This window comes from Vigna angularis, chromosome 2 (genome assembly GCF_016808095.1).
Source record: "Vigna angularis cultivar LongXiaoDou No.4 chromosome 2, ASM1680809v1, whole genome shotgun sequence".
Classification (NCBI taxonomy): domain Eukaryota; kingdom Viridiplantae; phylum Streptophyta; class Magnoliopsida; order Fabales; family Fabaceae; genus Vigna; species Vigna angularis.
In genome coordinates, this window is record NC_068971.1 from 9,717,029 (window position 1) to 9,738,584 (window position 21,556).

The window sequence follows — 21,556 nt, forward strand, 5'->3', positions numbered from 1 at the left end:
CAATTCCTAATTCGAACAAAGTCCTAAGTTTAATTAAATTTTTCCTCAATTTTTTTAATTAAAAATTATTAATATACACGTCAAAATCACTAAAACAAAATAATTGACTCATGTCAATTAAAAATTGCACCATCAACATATTACATCAACATCACTTTAACAATGTTGGCCCAATTTAACGGCAGGGCTCTAATTGGAGGAATTTTGTAAAAAAAAAGACTCAATTGAGACGAAAAATAAGAGAGTAAGAGACCTATTTGAGATTCCAGCCAAAAAAAGGACATGAGGAATAATTAAACATAAAAAAATTGTAATTCAAACTCTTGTAGGAAGACTATAATACTTGCATTAAATTTTATTTATAATTACAAATAATTTAAAGAGTAAATCAATCATAACTAAATTTTTGTATGGTATGATGTAGGGTGATATCTAGGGATGGCAAAAAAATCCACGCTCACGGATATCCGCGTATAAAATCCACAACTGATAGTTGGTACCTGTAGATATTTACTACCCACGGATTGCGGATAGTGGGTTTTTTAATACCCGCTTATAAACGGGTTGGGTGCGGGTATTATACTATCCGTACTCGCGGATATCCGCTACCCGCAAAAACTTAAAATAAAAATTTAATTTATATTTTATTAAGTTAAATTTAATTAAAATTAATATTAATTTATATTTTATAAGGTTAAATATAATTAAAATTAAATTTTAATTTATATTTAATTTAATATATATTATATTTTATATATTTTTTGTAATTTTATTTAAGTTTTATTATAATATTTTATAAAAATATATTGTTTTAAATATTTGCGGGTATCCGCGGATATCTACGGGTTTTAAAATATCCGCGAGTATTTTTTAAGCGGGTATCCGTGCGGATAGCAGGTTGGATAGCGGGTGGATTTTTTTTTGTCGGGTCAGGTTGCGGGTAGACACTATTCGTGTCTGACCCGACCCGTTGTCATCCCTAGTGATATCTAGTGGATTGTATAGTCATCACATGATTGGTCGAATAAGGCTAAGTTATGATGAGATTAACACTATAATTAATTAATTTAAAGCAAAACACAATTACTATCAATTGTGTCATAATTAGACCATCATTAATAAAAATTTATTCTGAAAATTATAAATATAAATTTAAGATAAATATAGATGATTGTATTTATTATGTATTAATGTTATAATTACTAAACACTTTGATATTAAAATATCTTCTCCAAGTAATTTCCAATTTAACCGAAAAAAATATTGGAAACAAACCATATCGACGGACCTAGCGGAAAAAACACACATAATACATGTACACAAATAAAGTCAATCTCATAATTGAAACGAAAATTATTTTCTTTTATATATTTTTTAATTTAAAATATTACTTTGTATATGATTTAAGTTTGGTCGTAAAAATAGTTTTTCCCGACAAAAAAAACTTGTAAAGGTCTCCTGAAAACAAATATTAAGTTAGGTGATTGAAGTAGAGCATGTTCTGGTCAAAAATTGTCCAAGGTCCACTTAGGACTAAATGTAACACTGACTTCTAAAAGCAATGACGGAGAAGGTTTAATCATCCAAAAATAATATTAATAATTGCATTCTCCGAGGACCATAATAAAATAATCATGATTCATTAAAATCAAATAATTGGATTAAAATCAAGTTTCAAATGTAACAATTATAAGGCAGTTGCTCCCTTCATTACCACAGAATGCTGCGTGCACTACCTATACCAATTTTGCTCTTTTCTAAAATGAATGTCAACATCCGTTTCACCTTTAACGGATGTTGACATCCGTCCGTTCACATATTTTATATTTTAATTTATTATTTTTATTTAAAAAAAAAATCTTCAACGGATGTGGCGACATCCGTTAACGGATTGTCACATCTGTTTTAATAAAAATTTTAAATTATTTTTTTATGGACAATAGTTTTAAAATTTTAAGAAAATTTAGAAGTGTAGGGAGAAATGCTAAGAGATGCAGGAAGAAGCTTTTCTTATTTTTGCAGTATGATGGAGCGTGGCTGGAATAGATTTTTCGTGCCCGTTTCAAATACAGATTTTTGCTTTTGGATTGTTTCTTCAAGTATTTTATTAATAATAATAAAATTAAATTATTTTAATTATTATTTAAATAATAATATATAAATGGCTTAATACCCTATTTTATTCCCAGTTTCGCTCGAAAATGTCAAATTAGTCCATCTTTAAAAAATGTGTCAATTACGTCCTCACTTAATAAAATTTGTATCAATGAAATCCCTCTCGTTAAATCCGTACAAACAGCGTTAATTATTTTTCTCTTTCTTCTACTTAGATAATTAACGTCGTTTGTACGGATTTAACAGAAGAGATTTCATTGTAAAAGGCACACACTAACTATAAATGTGACATTGCAATTTCTTCTCAATCTTCTTTTTGCATCACTATCAAACAATTTAAAATGATTGACTGGAACCTTTCAAATTAAATAATACAAAAAAAAATTTGGATAGTAAGATTTAGAATTTAAAAATATATTTCAAATTACATAATACAAAAATATATTCTGTAAAATTCGAAATACATTTTTTAACTTAAAAAAATATTTTAGATACATTTCAAATTACATAGTCTAAAAATAGATTTTCAATTATAGAATTTAAAATATATATTTTACAGTTTTTTAATTGTATAATTTAAAATATATATTTTTCAAATTTTAAAAATCTAAAAATGAATTTCAAGTCTAAAAATACATTTTAGATTATTCAACTCAAAATACACTTTTAAATTACGTAGTTTAAAAATCTAAAAATATATTATAAAATATATTTCTAAATTACCCCATTTAAACTATATTTCCATTAAACTATATTTTTAAATTTCACAATTTGAAAGAGTGAGACATGAATATTTTAAAATTTTCATAAAGGTGCGGAGAGAAATTATGTAGTGTAAATAATAGTATGTGCAATTTATAATTGCCTTAGGCCGCCTACTTTAGTGGTTGATCAAGATCCACTAAGAAGCAAATGTATCATTAATAGTGAAAGAGCCACCAAAGAAAATTGATGCTCGACTTTAAATGTCTAGGAGTAACACAAAATAATTATGGCTCACTAAAGATTAATTCTAATACGAAATTAGTTTTAAACCCTTAGATACGCACAGATTGATCTCCGATGTGTATTTTTCAATGTTAATAAATATATCTAATATTAAAATATATTTAAATATATGTTATATTAAAAAATATTTAGAGTTTGAAAAAAAAATATTTTTAATTTTATAATTAAATTTTGAATAAAATTAATGTAAAAAATTATTCATAAATTTAAAATATATATATATATATATATATATATATATATAATAAATTTTGTAGAAATGCAAAGGATATAACATGTGAAAAAATAGAGTAAACTTTTTAAAAATATAAAAAAAATATAGATTATGCAAAAATATGTTGACGTATTTGTTATAAATATAAATTAGTGTATGGACATATTGGTATAATGTGTATTATTATACTTATACAATTAGTGCATCGACAGATTCATCTAATATCTAATGCTAGACTCATCCAATCAGTATATGGACACACTCATCTAATGTGTATGAACAATCTCGTCTAATGTGCATTGCAAGACATGTCTAATCAACGAATGAATAAAGTTATTTAATATGTATTAATAAACTCGTATAAAATGTGTATAAACATACTTGTCTAATGTATATTTCTAGACTCATTTAATCAATGTATGTAATATGTGTTGCAAGACTCATTTAATTAGTGGATGATAAACTCACCTAATTTGTATTCTTAGTCTCGTTTAATTAATGCATAAAATGACTTATTTTATGTTTTATGTACAAAATACTTGTCTAATTTAGCATGGATAGAATTGTATAATGCATATTGCTAAACTCATCTAATTATTGTATAATCAGACCCGTCTAATGTATATTGATAGATTCGTTTAATCAGTGAATGAACACACTTGTCTAATGTGTATTAATAGAGTTATCTAATCTATGAATGAAAAAGCTTGTCCAATGTATATGTTAGATTTGTTTAATCAATATATGAATGACTTGTCTAATGTGTATTAACAGAGTTATCTAATCTATGAATGAAAAAGCTTGTCCAATGTATATTGTTAGATTTGTCTAATCAATATATGAATGACTTGTCTAATGTGTATTGTTAGACTAGTTTGATCAATTCATCAACAACTCGTTTAATCAAAGTATTCCTAAACTCATCTAACCAATGTATAGAATTACTCGTGAAATATATTTTTATTATACTCTTTTAATTAGTTTATCTATAGTATCGTCTAATGTGTATTATTAAACTCATAATATTTTTTGCAATCCTCCTCTAATAAGTATATGAAAAGACTTGTTTGATGTGTATTCCTAAACTCATCTAATCAATTGATAAGTGTTTGGTATTAATAGTTTTCAATGATAATTTAGCACTTATCTTGCTTTGACTGTATGTAAAATCCATGAAAAGTACCCTAATTTTACTTCTTTTGGATCATACGAAATCAAGGAGTCAAACCTGAATTTTAGAGAAAGAAAAAATAAATTCAACACTTTTTGAGGAATTTGTCTCATCATGGCTGTAGTGCCAGTTTTGAAGACTTAAGTCATGAAGAAAACCCAAGCAAGAGATTTCCTCAAGCCCTGGCCTGAAGCTCAAGCCATGAAAGATTCCTTCATTATTAAGTAACTTTAAGCAACTCTAGCCTAGAACTTCACAGCTTAAGCCACAAAGGAAACTCACCAAAAGAGGAAACCTCAAGGTTGGAGTCATAGACCACCGCTTAAGTCGTGTTGTGATGATCTATAAATAACATCACCTTGGACATATTAGGGAGAGTGAAAGAGGAAAAAAGAACTCTAATTAAGACATCTTTTAGGGTACTTTTAGAGAGACTCTAGAGAGTCTTCTCACCTATATCCTTCGTAATTAATAGAAAAGTTTTAGAGGATTAGGAGATGTATTTGCTTCATTGTTTGTACTTCTTCTCACCATTCATTATGGTGCAATCGGCTCCCTAGTCGAGTTGAAGTCAACTTTTATGTGCATATGGAATGAACTTGTTTGACTATAATTGATTGTCGAGTAGGTATAGAGGTAGGGGATATAAAAAGTTTTCAACTTTTTACACCAGTTCTAAAACCGGTATAAAATATCACTTTTACACCTGTTATTCCAAGACCAGGTGCAAAAAACATTTTTTTATACTTGTTGCTATCAGAGCAGGCATAAAAAATCTTACTTTTATACCTATTATTATCCCCAACAGGTATAAAAGTTCAAATTATAATAATTTTAATTTAGATGTCCTTTCTCTTTATTTTCATATTTGTCATACAACATCATCATATCAAAAGATAAAGAGACAAGAGAAAATCGTCGGAAAAAATATGGAAGAAAATATCACCATATTTATTAATGTGTTCCTTAAAATCATACATTGGCCTTACAACTTCTTAAATCATACATAGTTCCTAAAACAAAATCAAGTGTTTTACAACAACATCAAGTGTTCCAGAAAGAAAATATCCCTCAACAAGAAAGAAAAACAAATTGACACCTAACATCACTAGAGTTGTATCCGACCTAAATATTAATGTAGCTCTTCTTCTTATATAGTATATGGATGTCAATCTTGTTCCCTAGCACAAGAAAAGGAACATTTGTCAATTATTTGCCTAAAAGCAAGGCATCAAGCTCCTTCTTTGATTATGTGAACATCTCTCCTTCTTTGATTATGTGAACATCTCTTTGTCTCAAATTTTAAAAACTGAAGTGTCAAACTATTACAACAAAATCAGTAATAAAATTAAGAAACACTAAACTTAGGATAAAAACTAATACTCTAAAACATACAAAGAAATCACAAAGTTTTCATGAAGTTCCATTTTGTTCATTAGTTTTTCACAAAGTCTCTTCGACGATGTAAAACTCATGGTATCAATTCATACTTTCCTAAGATTTTTATGTTATATATACATTTGAACATGAACAAGATTTACTTGACTGGTTTCATATGAAGTTTCTTAGGAAAGTTTTCTTATTTGTTAATTGGAAAATTAATTCTAGAAACTTTTGCTAACTCTAAACAAAATTAATTAGGAAATTAAAAATATTCAATTAGTACAAAATTAGATAAAACAATTACTAACTTTTCAATTAATACCAAGTACAGAAAAAAAAGAAGGTAATATTATATATTGATTACTTTGAAGCAAAAAGAATACATGGTTGGCAAGTGAAATTTTAAGAAAGAAATGCTTATAAATGTTTTGGCAGTAGTAGAATTAAAATAAGATAATGATAAATGACATGTACATAGAATTAAAATAAGATAATGATAAATGACATGTACATCCCTATACTGCCATAAATTTCACCTTACCTAATTATGATAAATGGAAGGACAAAGCTCCTCAGAAAATCCTCCCCCATCTTTTTATACTTCAGGACACCAAATAGGTTCATGATGCTACATGAAAAAGGAACAATGACAAGTCCATGACAAAATTTTTGGAACATAATGAACATAATAAGTTTCATCAGATAATTACACAAACAATCTTCTGAAAATGTGGAACTTATTTACCCCAGAAAAAAAAAGTATTTCAGGTAGTTAAAAGTACTAATTATAATAGTGAATGAATATTTAAAATAAAGATGAGGTGAGAATAAGAATTAATGGTACTTCTCAGTTTGGTCTCATAATAACTGTGTAAAGCACAAACATCTGTCTCAAAAGGATGAACAGGGGAATCATCCACACAAAGAATTAGGGGTAACCTTTTTTCAACATTTGCAACAACCAGGACTTATCCCACTAGGTGGGAGTGACTACATATATTAATCAATGCTATTTGGTTCTATTGTAAACTAAATCTTTATCAATGAGGGTGGGTCTTAGTCTTGATTATTAATTAGGAAAAGTTAGACGATTTTGATTATTTAAGTTTGGAGCATAACATTGAGTATACCTAATGAAACCAAATCGTCAATCAATAATAGCCAACTGAAAACCAGTTATGAGACCTGAATTATCTTTAAAAGCTTCCGTCTTTCGAATTTACTATGAGACTAATCCTCTGTCCAGAGATTAGTCACACTTAAAACTCCTAAAACCTCTACAAGAATGTGTCTATTGAGAATTGAATCCAAGTCCTACCCAACAAGTTCATTGTGTAATGTCAACTGAATCACACATATTTAATACCCAGAGGGAACACTTAAACAGTTAAATTTTCATTTTGACTGCTCAATCAAGAGTAGATGGTGTACCTGCAGTTTCTCCTTATCATGTTCACCAAATAATTCTGTGGCTTTCTCAGGATTCCTAAGTATCAACCGTGACTTGATATTCTGTTGAATCAGTGATGCAACTACCAGTTGCCCTGAATAGCAAGGGAACAACTGCTTCACAATCTTCCCCAAGCAAACTATTGCCAAGAATTATATATTCATTTATCACCAAATTAGTCAATTACAAGTTCAAATATCACAATTTTCATCCTTAAGGCATACTAAAGAGTGAATCAACTTTAATTTCTAATTGGCTAAGTGATAAAAGATTTTCTAGTACGTGGAACTTAAGATCATGACTATAATTTCTAATTGACTAATGGCGAAAAAGTTTGACACCCACTGTCCGTTTGATGGTTAAGATAGAATAAGATAATTATATACTACCCCAATGCAAGCAGGGCCCAATTTCTAAATGCAATTCCTATGATGGGACAAGGAATCACACAAGGATCACTTAACCCCTTTTCTGTTCTTTATGTCACCAACCAAAGAAAGACAAAGAAGCAAATGTACTACACTTTGTATAAAACCTAACCATAAGATGACTTCTGCTGGAAAAAACAAAGGCAGAGATGGAGCCAAACCTCCCATGGTACCAAATACATCACTCATTTTGTTTGCAAATTGGTGCATTTGAGAACGAACATCATTTATCATATTTTATTATATCTTACCCTCATTCACACATTTCAGAGAAAAGGAAAAATTGTCGTACTAGTATCTGGGATCAAAATTTACCTTTTTAGAGCCCCATAACCATGATTACCCACAACCAACATTGAAGCATGGTGCTTTTCCACAATCACAAAGAACAATCCTAGGATCACCTTCCATCACATCCACTGATACGTCATTTACCTATTTTACTTAGCCATCATATAACAATTGCAAAGGTATACCCACCCATACATAATATATACCATTTTCATGTTCTTCAACAAAAAAAGTTAAGTGAAAGGGTTAAATATGTTTTTAGTCCCTAAACTATCAAGCGAATTTGTTTTTAGTCCCTCTTTCAAAGTAAGGTACATTGTAGTCCTCCTCCTTCAAAAAAACGTTAATTTTTGGTCCTCCCGAGTGATGTAGGTGATCGTCTTTGACTATCACGTAGTCGGCTTGTTAACATAGGTGTTGTCTTAAACATTTTGAACTTAGGTAGGTTTTGTGTTGCTTTGCATGTGCTACCTTCTTCAACAGGCTTTGTATGTGTTGATGTCTTAGACAGACTTTGTATGTGCTGTCGAAGCATACTTTAGCTCATGCTATCATCCATGAAAAGTACCCTAATTTTACTTCTTTTGGATCATATGAAATCAAATAGTCAAACATGAATTTTGGAGAAAGAAATAATAAATTCAACACTTTTTGAGGAATTTGTCTCATCACGGTTGTAGTGCCAGTTTTGAAGACTTGAGCCATGAAGAAAACCCAAGCAAGAGATTTCCTTAGGCCCTGGCCTGAAGCTCAAGCCATGAAAGATTCCTTCATTATTAAGTAACTTTAAGCAACTCTAGCCTAGAACTTCACAACTTAAGCCACAGAGGAAACAATCGGTACCGTTATAGAGTCGTGCAGCGGAATAAAATATACATAGCGGAAAACGTGTAACGATCACAACACAAGTTAAAATAGTCGGTTTCAAAAATTGATTTTCTTAGCGAACTTTTATCGAACAGTTGATGTGCTAAGAGTTTAGGGATCAAGAAAATCAACACAGAATTTTTATCCTGGTTCGAATCAAAAGATTCTACGTCCAGTCGTTAATCACTATAAATAGTGATTAACCTTTTTCACTAAAAATATAGTTTGCAGATTACAATCAGATAATCAAAATAAGCAACGAATAGAAAACACCTTCCTTCGACAAACGAACGGAAGAACCTGCTCAGTCAACTTGAAGAGAACCGCTCCGACCTTTGACACACAAAACGCGAGCTTCTCCTATTCACAAGACCAGGCAAGAGCACTCTATCACTTTGAGAACTTCCTCAGACAAACTGTATTCTCAAAATGGCATAGATCCTTTTCACTCACAGAGAGCTTCCCTTAGGCACAAAGCTCTAATACTCTCAATTGAAAAGTTCTTTCTAAGAGCTGTGAAGACCTCTATTTATAAGCCTAGTTTCGTGCAGGGTCAAAAACTGAAAAGACATCTCCCAACTGCCACTGATAATCGATTATCAAAAGTGATAATCGATTATTTGTGTCCGTTATGGGGTTTTCAAAAAAGTGATAATCGATTATATGATGTGATAATCGATTATTCCTGTATGACTCTGTGATAATCGATTATTCCTGTATGACTCTGTGATAATCAATTATTGTCATTCCATAATCGATTATTGCAGTTAAAAATGCAAGTTTACAAAGTTTACAAGAATTTCCTACTACATTTAATTTCTACAAATTACTTTTAACTAATTCTAATATCTTCTTCAACTAAAACTTCTTGCAGCATCATCAAAACAAATTTCTTCAAGATTTACCAATACTCCTTATTGGTAACAGGTTTTGTGTTGCTTTGCATGTGCTACCTTCTTCAACAGGCTTTGTATGTGTTGATGTCTTAGACAGACTTTGTATGTGCTGTCGAAGCATACTTTAGCTCAGGCTATCATCCATGAAAAGTACCCTAATTTTACTTCTTTTGGATCATATGAAATCAAAGAGTCAAACATGAATTTTGGAGAAAGAAATAATAAATTCAACACTTTTTGAGGAATTTGTCTCATCACGGTTGTAGTGCCAGTTTTGAAGACTTGAGCCATGAAGAAAACCCAAGCAAGAGAAATCCTTAGGCCCTGGCCTGAAGCTCAAGCCATGAAAGATTCCTTCATTATTAAGTAACTTTAAGCAACTCTAGCCTAGAACTTCACAGCTTAAGCCACAGAGGAAACTCACCAAAAGTGGAAACCTCAAGGTTGAAGTCGTAGACCACTGCTTAAGTCGTGTTGTGATGATCTATAAATAACATCACCTTGGACATATTTAGGAAGAGTGAAAGAGGAAAAAGAACTCTAATTAAGACATCTTTTAGGGTACTTTTAGAGAGAGACTCTAGAGAGTCTTGTCACCTATATCCTTTGTAATTAATAGAACATCTTTAGAGGATTAGGAGATGTATTTGCTTCATTATTTGTACTTCTTCCCATCATTCATTATGGCGACAATGGGCCTTCTAGTCGAGTTGAAGTCAACTTTTATGTGCATATGGAATGAACTTATTTAGACTATAATTGATTATCGAGTTGTAGTTAGCTTATGCTTGTAGGTAGAGTGTTGCTGCTATAGGTGATCGTCTTTGACTATCACGTAGTCGGCTTGTTAACATAGGTGTTGTCTTAAACATTTTGAACTTAGGTAGGTTTTGTGCTTCTTTGCATGTGCTACCTTCTTCGACAAGCTTTGTATTGATGTCTTAGACAGACTTTGTATGTGTTGTCGAAGCATACTTTAGCTCATGTTATCATCTTAGGTAGACTCATGTACTGTCGAGGCAGGCTTTAAATCGTGCTACCAACTTAGGTAGGCTTATGTGCTATTGGAGCAGGCTTTAAGTCATGCTACTGTCTTAGGTAGGCTCATGTGTTGTTGAGGCATGCTTTTAACTCACACTACCAACATAGGTATGCTTATGTGATGTCGATGAAGGCTTTAACTTGTGTTACTAACATAAGTAGGCTTATGTGTTATCGAGACAAACTTTAAACTCATATTACCTACTCATGTAGGCTTTGTATATGCTACTATAATGCATAATTTGTGTGAAATACTATGAAACAGGGTTTATGTTAGTGGGTACTTATGCGAATAGATTTTTACAAGCTATGCACCCTCTTTCAATACATTTCCCTGAAAACTATTTTAGATGGATAAAGATCATATGCAAATTATCATATAGATATACCACTCCGAATATGTAAATGATGACTTTGGAAACCTCTTTCATAGCCATGTTCAAACTTTTAGTTGTCATACTAAAAATCTCTTCAGCATCTATCTTTCATGGTTAAAGATCACCCTATTCCTATCCTTCCATATGTTCGAAATTATAGTTATCTACGTACACTTGTTTGTCATTTACTTCTAATAGACTAAATTGTTGGTAATTCCATTTTGGTTGGTGATGAATTACCGAATTTATATGCTACCCATTTTTAACACATGTTCCACTCATTAATTTTTACAACAAAAAAAAATAGATGATTTGCATTTTCTTTCTCACTCCCGCACAAAAGACATAATGCATTGCTTACTTCAATTCTCCTTTTTAATAAGTTGTCATTTATTATGATCCTATTGATATTTTGATTTAATTAATATAACTAGTTTGATTGATTCTTGATTTCATTCATTTACTAGTTTAATTGATTATATATTTAAATAAGAAAATTTTCCAAATTTACAACTAAATTTTTTTAGAACTGTAATAAGAAAAGTTCATTGATTCTTAAATGTGAGTTGATCTTTGACCTTCTTTCCTGATTTTCGTTTTTCATCCATTTCATTTTTTTTATCCTTCAATCTCTAAACTTTCAAAGATAATTTGTACAAAAGAATATAAGAATTAAATCCAATATATCATTTGAAATCAACTTAGACTGCACAGAATATTCCAATTTTTTTAAACAAAACTCAGTCTTTAATTTAAGAATATGACATAAAATATGAACTAATCCTAAAAGTTAATCTTAAAAATTGACTGTTTCAACATTTAAAACATGTTTAAAACTTGAGTTTAGACATCCACAAAAGTTTAACGCTTGATGTAATTTTATTTTATGAACTCTAGATAAAGTTAAGTACCCGAATCATATTCTTTTTTTGGTATAAGATCCTATTTTGAGCTTAAAGATGATGACATAAAAAAAGATACAAAACAATTTAAGATCAACATGAAAGTAGTAAATCAAAATCTAGACAAGTAAAATCCCACGAATATTAGAATTATGTCATAAGTAAATATTGTTCAAACAAGCAAGATCGAAAACACTGAAATATGTTCACACCTGCAATGCAGAAACACTTAAATATAGAAAAATGTCTTTGTTTACTAGTAACTTAGATAATTAACTATGATGATGTAGCTACTCTTCATCAATTTGAGTTGTACATCATTCTTTTCATGAACGGTAGCACTCTTACATGTCTGGTAGCAAACCTTTCAGCCTCAGAAGGTTGAGGCAAATGTACAAGAGATGCTATCTCATCCTCTCCCCATATATCTTCAAGGGGTCCATCTGGTTGTCTGCTTCGAGTAGTGTCTCTACCATTCATGCACCTCAAGCACGTTCCTCTTTCACAGTATATAAGCTTTTCCATACTCGATGTGGGCAAAATGTTCTCTAGATCACTATCCTCTACAAATGCTATGTGAGGATATGATGTGTCCATAATCAAACTGTTGCATATGTTCAACTTTTCCAAATCTTCCAAGAAATTCAGCACACACAACAATGCCTTCAAGCTCGTTGCTAAATTCCGAATGCTCAATATCTTCAACTTCGGGGTGTATTTAGTCAAGGCCACAGCATGTTTTTCTTCAAAGTTGCCCTCAGAAAATTTCAGCTCAGTGATGTTGTTGCAGTGTCTTCCAAGAGCTAGGATCATGTAATAACTCGACACAGCGGAAGTAATGGTAATGGATTCAAGACCTCTCCATAAGCTCAGTACGGTATCCACTCCTGCTTTTGAGAAATCACCCGTCTCTGGTAGAACAACTCGTTTCAGGTTTGGCGTCCTACGAAACAAAAAACATGCATACACCATGTAATACCAAATAGATTTCCAAATTCAAAATGATTTTTTTTATCAAATATAGCATTAAACTCATAGTTGTAAAAGAAGAATGGATATTTTCCAAGATTACCAAGCATTAGTAGAATGGTTTTTTTCAAGATTTTTGAGGGAAACTTTACCTTTGTGCCACCATGATGAACTGTTCATTGGTTAAGTAAACATAAAAATTGAATATAATGTAGGTGGTATTTCCATTACTCAGATCAAGAAGATGTTTCAAGAATTGAGTCATCTTCAAACTTGAGTATCTGTAAGCTCCAACTTTATTGAATGGTATGTTGAAGCAGTAAGAACGGAGTCTGGAGAGATCAATCTTGTTCCAGAGAGATGGGTCACGACAAGCATTATTCCAAGATTTGCAAACTAGGGAGGCAACTGCAACATCCACGACGTTGAGGCATAAAAAGATTTTTACAAGAATATCATGTATCAGACCGTTATTCATTTTCTGCTCATTTCCAACAGTTGATTCCATATTCTCCATTTCTTCACGTTTCCTGCAAATAAGGAATTCCAAATCAAATAAGAAAAATCCTGCAAATATATATATTTTTTGGGTGGTGGAATTGGAAAAAACAAGGTCATGTTTAAAGAGAGAGACAATCCAGATTTTTTTTTATATTTTTCTCTGCTGATAATTAAAAATATACTGATATTAGTGTATTAGATTTTTTTAATATATTTTAAAATATTAAAATTAGTGTTTTTTAATGTATTTTAAAGATACACAGATTAAAAAAAAAACAAATATAGTAGAAAATCAAAATTTTAGAGACTATATACTAAGCAAGGAGATTGGTGTTTCTTTAGCTTCTGTCTCGAATATAGTGTTGTTCTTGAAATGGTAGAAATTATAATGAAGTAACAGTGTGAAAGATTCTAACAATTTTTTTAATGAAAGCTTTATTCAATGGTCTGTTTGGTCTCAATCTAACAAGTGTATATTTCATATAACTTTAGCACATTGCAGTAACAATATATATATATATATATATATATATATATATATATATATATATATATATATATATATATATAAAGAGAGTCTACAAATCTAGGAAAAATACTTCGATAAATATTAACAAGAATTAATGAATCGCACTAATACATAGAAAGAAAATTCTTCATTAGAAAGGCAGAAGAACTTGAGCTTCATATTCCTGTGAAAAATGTATGTAATTGTTGATGCAACAACAAAAAGATATTGGCAGATTTGATAGAGTTATTATGGTCGTTCGTCAAAATGATAGAGTTATTATGGTCGTTCGTCATTATATGTTTGTTGCCGTTCGTTATTTTGGTCGTTCGTCCTCATATGTTTGTTGCCGCTCGTCTTCGTGCCTATCGCTCGCCTGTCGTCCATCCTGCTCGACAGGAACGCTCGTCCTTGTTCCTGTCGTTCACATTGCTCGACAGGAACGCTCGCATCATGCCTGTCGTCCATCCTGCTCGACAGGAACGCTCGTCCTTGTTCCTGTCGTTCACATTGCTCGACAGGAACAATCGTCATCGTGCCTGTCGTTCACACTGCTCGACAGGAACGCTCGCTTCGTGCCTGTCGTCCATCCTGCTCGACAGGAACGCTCGTCCTTGTGTCTGTCGCTCACACTGCTCGACAGGAACGCTCGTCCTTGTGCCTGTCGCTCACACTGCTCGACAGGAACGCTCGCCTTTTGCTCTGACGTTCGTTCCGTCTCGTTCGTTTCTGTTTGTCTTCTTATTATCGATCGTTCCCTTTTTAGGACGTTCGGTCTAGGAAGTTTCTTTTGTTTTCTTTTCTTTCTGTATATATTTCTTTTCCTTGTTGTATTTTTTCTGTAATTTTTCATAATACAACTCTTTCCGCTCTGCTCTCTGGTTCTTCCTTCCTCTTTTCTCCGTTCTCTTACATGGTATCAGTAGACAAATTTTTTTCTCATGGCTTTCTCCAATTCTACCACCGATTATCTTTCCAATCCTGCTAATCCTCTGTTTCTGCATCCCGGTGAGAATCCCGCGCTTCTTCTTGTTACTCCTCCTCTTTCTGACAATAACTATCAACAATGGCGCCATGATATGCTCGTTGCTCCGGAAACCAAGAATAAAGAAAAATTCGTTCTTGGCACCATTCCTTGTCCTCCTGCTGATGATGTTCTTCACGAAGCCTGGAAACGTTGTAACAAGATGGTGATTTCCTGGCTGACACGATCCATGACGCTTCCCATTAAACAATCTGTTATGTGGATGGAATCTGCCTATGAGATTTGGATTGATCTTCTTCAACGTTTTTCTCATGGTGATAAGTTTCGTATTGCTGATCTTCAAGAAGCCATTCATTCTTGCAAACAAGGTGAGTCCACTGTATCTCAGTATTATACTCGCCTTCAAATAATTTGGAAAGAGCTTTCTCTATATCAGACCATTCTTGTATGTACCTGCCCTTCTCCTTGCAATTGTGGATTATTAATCAAGATTCAACAAGACCGCAATGATGATTCTGTAATCAAGTTTCTCCGTGGGTTAAACGATGAATTCTCTTCTGTACGTTCCCAAATTATGCTAATGGAACCCATGCCGAATCTTCCCAAAACTTTTTCTTTGATCCTTCAACAAGAACGTGAATTTCATAATTCGTCCTCACAAACTCCGCAAGATTCTATGGCCAATTTCAATTCTTACGATCCTCAACACAAGCCTTATAAGATCGATCGTTCTGGTATTTTTTCTGGTCGTGGACGAGGACGCACCACTAAATTTGGTGGTCGTTCTAAATATTGTGATCATTGCAAAAGAACTAATCATACTTCTGATAATTGCTGGATCAAATATGGCCTTCCTCAAGGTTATAAACCTGTCATCAAACCTCATTTAGCTATCTCCAATTCTTCTGCCAACATGACCAATGGTGATTCACACACCTCCACTGATACTTCTAATGATGATTCTTCTGCTGATCAAACTCAACCTCAATACACTTTTTCTCAAGATCAGTATAACGCCATTCTTGGTTTATTGAAGCAATCTCAATCTCCTACTACTAGGGAGGCCAGTGTTAATCAATGTACTCCACAGTCATCAGGTTCTTTCTCCTCACTTAATCTTTCTCCTTGGATTATAGACAGTGGCGCTACTGATCATATATGTTCTTCTAATTTTCTTTTTCATTCTTTACATCCCATCACTCCCATTTCAATACGTTTACCAAATCACACTTTTGTTACTGCTGAATTTTCTGGCACTGTCATTTTAGGCAATTTGATTCTACATAATACTCTTTTTGTTCCTAATTTCTCTGTTCATCTTATTTCTATTTCTAAATTGTTACATTCAAATCATTTCTTCATTGTTTTTCATCAGAATAGCTGTCTCATTGTGCAGATGGATACTTACCAGACGATTGGAGTAGCTAAGAAATACAAGGGTCTTTTTTATCTTCTTAGTAATAATGTCACTGCTACTTCTGAATTGAATATTTCTCATTCTGCTCTTCATAACAGTACTAATGATTCTTGTAATTTGTGGCACATGAAACTTGGACATCCTTCAAATAAAGTTCTTCAAAGTTTAGCCTCTCAATATAGTGATATTTCCTTTCAATCTATTGATGCTTGTGACGCATGTGCTTTTGCTAAACAAAAACGTCTAAAATTTTCTGTTAGCAAAACCAAATCTGCTTGTTTCTTTCATCTAATTCATGTTGATATTTGGGGCCCCCTTTCTATTTCTTCTATTGATGGATACAAATATTTTTTAACTATTGTTGATGACTATAGCCGTTTTACATGGATTCTTCTTTTAAAACAAAAATCTGATGTTAAAAACTTACTTCCAAAATTTATTCTCTTAACTGAAAATCAGTTTTCCTGTAAGCTTAAAATTCTAAGGTCTGATAATGGCAAAGAATTTTTCCTTAATGACTTTTACTCTACTAAAGGTATTTTTCATGAAACCTCTTGTGTTGCTACTCCCCAACAAAATGGCATTGTTGAACGGAAGCATCAACATATTCTTAATGTTTGTCGTTCTCTCCTTTTTCAATCCAAAGTTCCTAACATTTTCTGGTCTTATGCTATCAAACTTGCTATTCACATTATTAATAGACTTCCCACACCTTTTCTTTTCAATAAATCTCCTTATGAATTAGTTTATTCCATCAAACCTGATTTTTCAAATCTAAAAGTTTTTGGATGCTTATCATACTCTAGCTCTGTCACTGCAGGACGTACAAAACTTGATTCCCGAAGCATTAAATGTGTTTTTCTTGGATATAAATCTGGAACCAAAGGGTTTGTGCTGTATGACTTGTATTCTCATTCTATTATCATTTCTCGAAATGTCATTTTTCATGAAACTATTTTTCCCTATAAAAATTGTTCTACTTCCCCTTCCTCTCCTACAAATGATGATAATTCTGATGTTATTCTCTTTGATTTTCCTACTGTTCTACCTTTTTCCACTACTCCAAATCACTCACCTTGTAACATTTCTCATCCTACTGATAATATCCTTAATCCTACTGTTGAACAACGAATTTCTCTTAGAAATAAAACTCGACCTAAATATCTAGATCATTACTACTGTGGTATTACTTCTGCTATTTCACCAACTCATACTACCCCATATCCCATGCATTTGTTTCTTTCTTATAATAATTGTTCCTCTAACCACACTTCTTTTTGTCATAATATTTCTGCTCAAGTTGAACCTTCTTCTTTTAAAGAAGCTAGCAAGTTTGAATGTTGGCAACAGGCTATGAATTCTGAACTTGCTGCTCTTGAAAGAAATCACACATGGACTTTGGTTAATCTTCCTATTGGACAGAAACCTATCAGTTGTCGTTGGGTATATCGTATTAAACACAAACCGGATGGTTCTATTGATAGATATAAAGCTCGTCTAGTGGCAAGAGGCTTCACTCAAACTGAAGGATTGGATTACTATGAAACATTTTCACCTGTTGTTAAAATCACCACAATTCGACTCGTTCTTGCTCTTGCTGCCATCAATAAATGGTTTCTTCATCAATTGGATGTCGACAATGCTTTTCTCCATGGTGATTTATCTGAAAATATATACATGAGGCCTCCTCCTGGTCTCCGATCATCTACTCCCAATCTTGTCTGCAAACTTCAAAAGTCTCTTTATGGTTTAAAACAAGCTAGCAGGAACTGGAATCATAAACTCACATCTGAATTGGTTTCTCTTGGTTTTAAACAAAGCACTGCTGACCACTCTCTTTTTATCAAACATTCTCCTACTGCTATCACTGTTATTCTGGTATATGTTGATGATATACTTCTTTCTGGAAATAACCTGTCTGAAATCACCACTGTCAAAGATCACCTCCACAATAAATTTCACATTAAAAATCTTGGAGATCTTAAATTTTTTCTGGGTTTTGAAATTGCTAGATCTCAAGCTGGGATATGTATTAATCAAAGAAAATACTATCTTGAGTTAATATCTGAAGCTGGTATGTTAGGTTGTAAACCTGCTTCTACTCCTGCTGATCCCTCTATCAAACTTCATGCTGATGAGGGCCCTCTTCTCACTGATCCTTATTCTTATCGGCGTCTTATTGGTCGTCTTCTTTATCTCACTCATACACGGCCCGACATTACTTTTGCCGTTCAACAACTTAGTCAGTTTATCTCCACTCCTCGCCAACCTCACATGCAACAAGCCATGAGAATTATTAGATACTTAAAGAATGCCCCTGGTTCTGGTCTATTATATGCTGCAAATAATTCTTTCCGCATTCACGCTTATTCTGACTCTGATTGGGCTACTTGTGCTACCACTAGAAGATCCATCTCTGGTTTTTGCGTTTTTCTTGGAACTGCTCTTATCTCCTGGAAATCAAAGAAACAAACCACCGTTTCCAAATCTTCTTCTGAAGCCGAATACAGGTCTTTGGCTTCCTTAACCTGTGAATTACAGTGGCTGCAATATCTTTTAAAAGATTTGCATATACCATGCACGACACCTTATTCTGTTTACTGTGACAACAACTCTGCTATTCACATTGCCAAGAATCCTACTTTTCATGAACGAACTAAGCATATTGATATAGACTGTCATGTCACTCGACAAAAGCTTCAAGATGGTCTCATCAAACTCCTGCATGTTTCCTCTACCCATCAAGTTGCAGATGTTCTTACCAAATCTCTTTATCCTTCTCCTTTCAATATGGTCACTTCCAAGCTAAACATGCATAACATTCATGTTCATCTTGAGGGGGGATGATAGAGTTATTATGGTCGTTCGTCAAAATGATAGAGTTATTATGGTCGTTCGTCATTATATGTTTGTTGCCGTTCATTATTTTGGTCGTTCGTCCTCATATGTTTGTTGCCGCTCGTCTTCGTGCCTATCGCTCGCCTGTCGTCCATCCTGCTCGACAGGAACGCTCGTCCTTGTTCCTGTCGTTCACATTGCTCGACAGGAACGCTCGCATCATGCCTGTCGTCCATCCTGCTCGACAGGAACGCTCGTCCTTGTTCCTGTCGTTCACATTGCTCGACAGGAACAATCGTCATCGTGCCTGTCGTTCACACTGCTCGACAGGAACGCTCGCTTCGTGCCTGTCGTCCATCCTGCTCGACAGGAACGCTCGTCCTTGTGCCTGTCGCTCACACTGCTCGACAGGAACGCTCGTCCTTGTGTCTGTCGCTCACACTGCTCGACAGGAACGCTCGCCTTTTGCTCTGACGTTCGTTCCGTCTCGTTCGTTTCTGTTTGTCTTCTTATTACCGATCGTTCCCTTTTTAGGACGTTCGGTCTAGGAAGTTTCTTTTGTTTTCTTTTCTTTCTGTATATATTTCTTTTCCTTGTTGTATTTTTTCTGTAATTTTTCATAATACAACTCTTTCCGCTCTGCTCTCTGGTTCTTCCTTCCTCTTTTCTCCGTTCTCTTACAAGATTTACTTGAATTAGAGAAGTTGACATGATATTTGAATTGTTATCCTTTACAATTTTCATTAACTTGATAGGGCTTCTGAAAACTAAGATATGCCCACCAATAATATATATTTGATAGAAAAAAATTATTATGATAAACTCATGGTTGAAAATATCATATGTTGTCTTCACCTTAAACACTTTTTTTTCACAAAAAAAGGGTAAGGATCAAAGTTATAGACAAAACAAAACTATTAAAATATTATATACTTATATGAGTAGATAACACTAATCACCCATTTAGTATAATGAAATTTACGCCAATATTCTATATTCTTTTGTCATGTTATTTAAAACTCTACGTATCTTAGCGTATAGATAGAAATATCAAAGGAGTTTATGCTATTATTCAAAACATTAAGAGTTTATATAAACGAGGACCAAGATGTTTAAGATTATTGACAAAACTTAAATGTTTTTGTTGATACAATATTGTAATAAATTTAGTATACTATACATATATAGTGTGCGTTTTGCATAATTTTGTGTACATAATAATGACTTTGAGATGTTCCTAAAACAACATTTGATTTAAACTCGACTTCATGCAATTGGTTCAATTTGGGTTAAACTAGGTCAGTTCTAGGGTTATTTAGCAAAAAGAGTGAACAAAATTGAAAAATAGAAGTAAATTGGGTGCAAAAAGAGTAAAAAATCAGAAAATTGAAAAAATAAATCGTTTGATTAAGGTTAGGATTAGTAATTCACCCAAACTTAAGCAATTTTTGACTAAATATATAGCATTTAAATTATAAAGCAGTAATTGAATAAGAGAGAGAGAGAGAGAGAGAGAATGCAAACCTCTAAAGCTTTGGATGGTTGTGAAGAGATAACTATTTGCAAATGGTGATGAGAACAAACTAGAATTGGAAGAAGAAGAAAGATGTTTTAAGCTTGAAAGTGAAACAAATTAATGAATTAGGAATTGAATTGAAGAATAATAGAGAAAAAGATGAGAGAAAGAAGGAAAAAAAAGAACTCACATACAATTTGTTGACAATATCGACTTAGAAGATTATGGGATAAAATTCTAAACAGAGAAAGGAATCTCAACTCATTTTCTCTCTTAGAACTGGGTTCACTCTAAAAACATAAAACTATGTTAATTTGGCAAACTATATAATAGTCTTAGGTTTGTAAAGGTAAACTCGACTTCACATTATTAAGTTGTTTATTCTTTTATCTGACTTAATTTATTCATAAAAATTTATTAGAATAAGTTGACTTTTGTAGGGTTTGAGTTTTTTTTTCTGGATTTTTGGTGTTAAAATAACGTATACTAATTTTGATATTTTAAAATATATCAAATTTATCATTTTTAATGTATCAAAATTAATATGTTTTGAAGACACAAAAAGAAAACATTAAAATTCAAGTGGAAAATTTAAATTTATTTTCATATCAATAAGGCATGTTTAATTCCATTTTGAAAAATATCTTATTATCAAATGCTTTAAAAAGAATTTTATTTG

At 32.5% G+C, this 21,556-nt stretch overlaps 2 protein-coding genes across 3 annotated transcripts; one reads left to right on the forward strand and one right to left on the reverse strand.

The window, feature by feature from the left end:
• Positions 1-12,285: 12,285 nt before the first annotated feature.
• Positions 12,286-21,155, reverse strand: LOC108328617 (F-box/LRR-repeat protein At3g48880). Of its 2 annotated transcripts, none has more exons than XM_017562500.1 (4): positions 21,072-21,155; positions 20,886-20,944; positions 13,265-13,642; positions 12,286-13,086 (listed from the first exon to the last, which is right to left on the reverse strand). In XM_017562500.1, exons 3-4 carry the CDS (start codon positions 13,627-13,629, stop codon positions 12,444-12,446), a joined length of 1,008 nt encoding a protein of 335 aa, XP_017417989.1. In that variant the 5' UTR covers positions 13,630-13,642; positions 20,886-20,944; positions 21,072-21,155; the 3' UTR covers positions 12,286-12,443. The 2 variants fall into 2 exon arrangements, with proteins under 2 accessions (XP_017417989.1, XP_017417988.1); XM_017562499.1 differs by having other exon boundaries at positions 21,068-21,155.
• Positions 15,063-16,534, forward strand: LOC108327247 (uncharacterized). The gene is made up of 2 exons (XM_017560970.1): positions 15,063-16,203; positions 16,503-16,534. The coding sequence occupies exons 1-2, from the start codon at positions 15,063-15,065 to the stop codon at positions 16,532-16,534; spliced, it is 1,173 nt and encodes a 390-aa protein (XP_017416459.1).
• Positions 21,156-21,556: the final 401 nt, after the last annotated feature.

Coding starts and splice junctions, on each gene's coding strand:
- LOC108328617 (XM_017562500.1), bottom strand. CDS start 13,629: ATGGAGAATATGGAATCAACTGTTGGAAATGAGCAGAAAATGAATAAC. Junction 13,087..13,264: donor TTCATCATGGTGGCACAAAG/GTAAAGTTTCCC, acceptor TTTGTTTCGTAG/GACGCCAAACCTGAAACGAG.
- LOC108327247 (XM_017560970.1), top strand. CDS start 15,063: ATGGCTTTCTCCAATTCTACCACCGATTATCTTTCCAATCCTGCTAAT. Junction 16,204..16,502: donor ATGTACTCCACAGTCATCAG/GTTCTTTCTCCT, acceptor CTCATTGTGCAG/ATGGATACTTACCAGACGAT.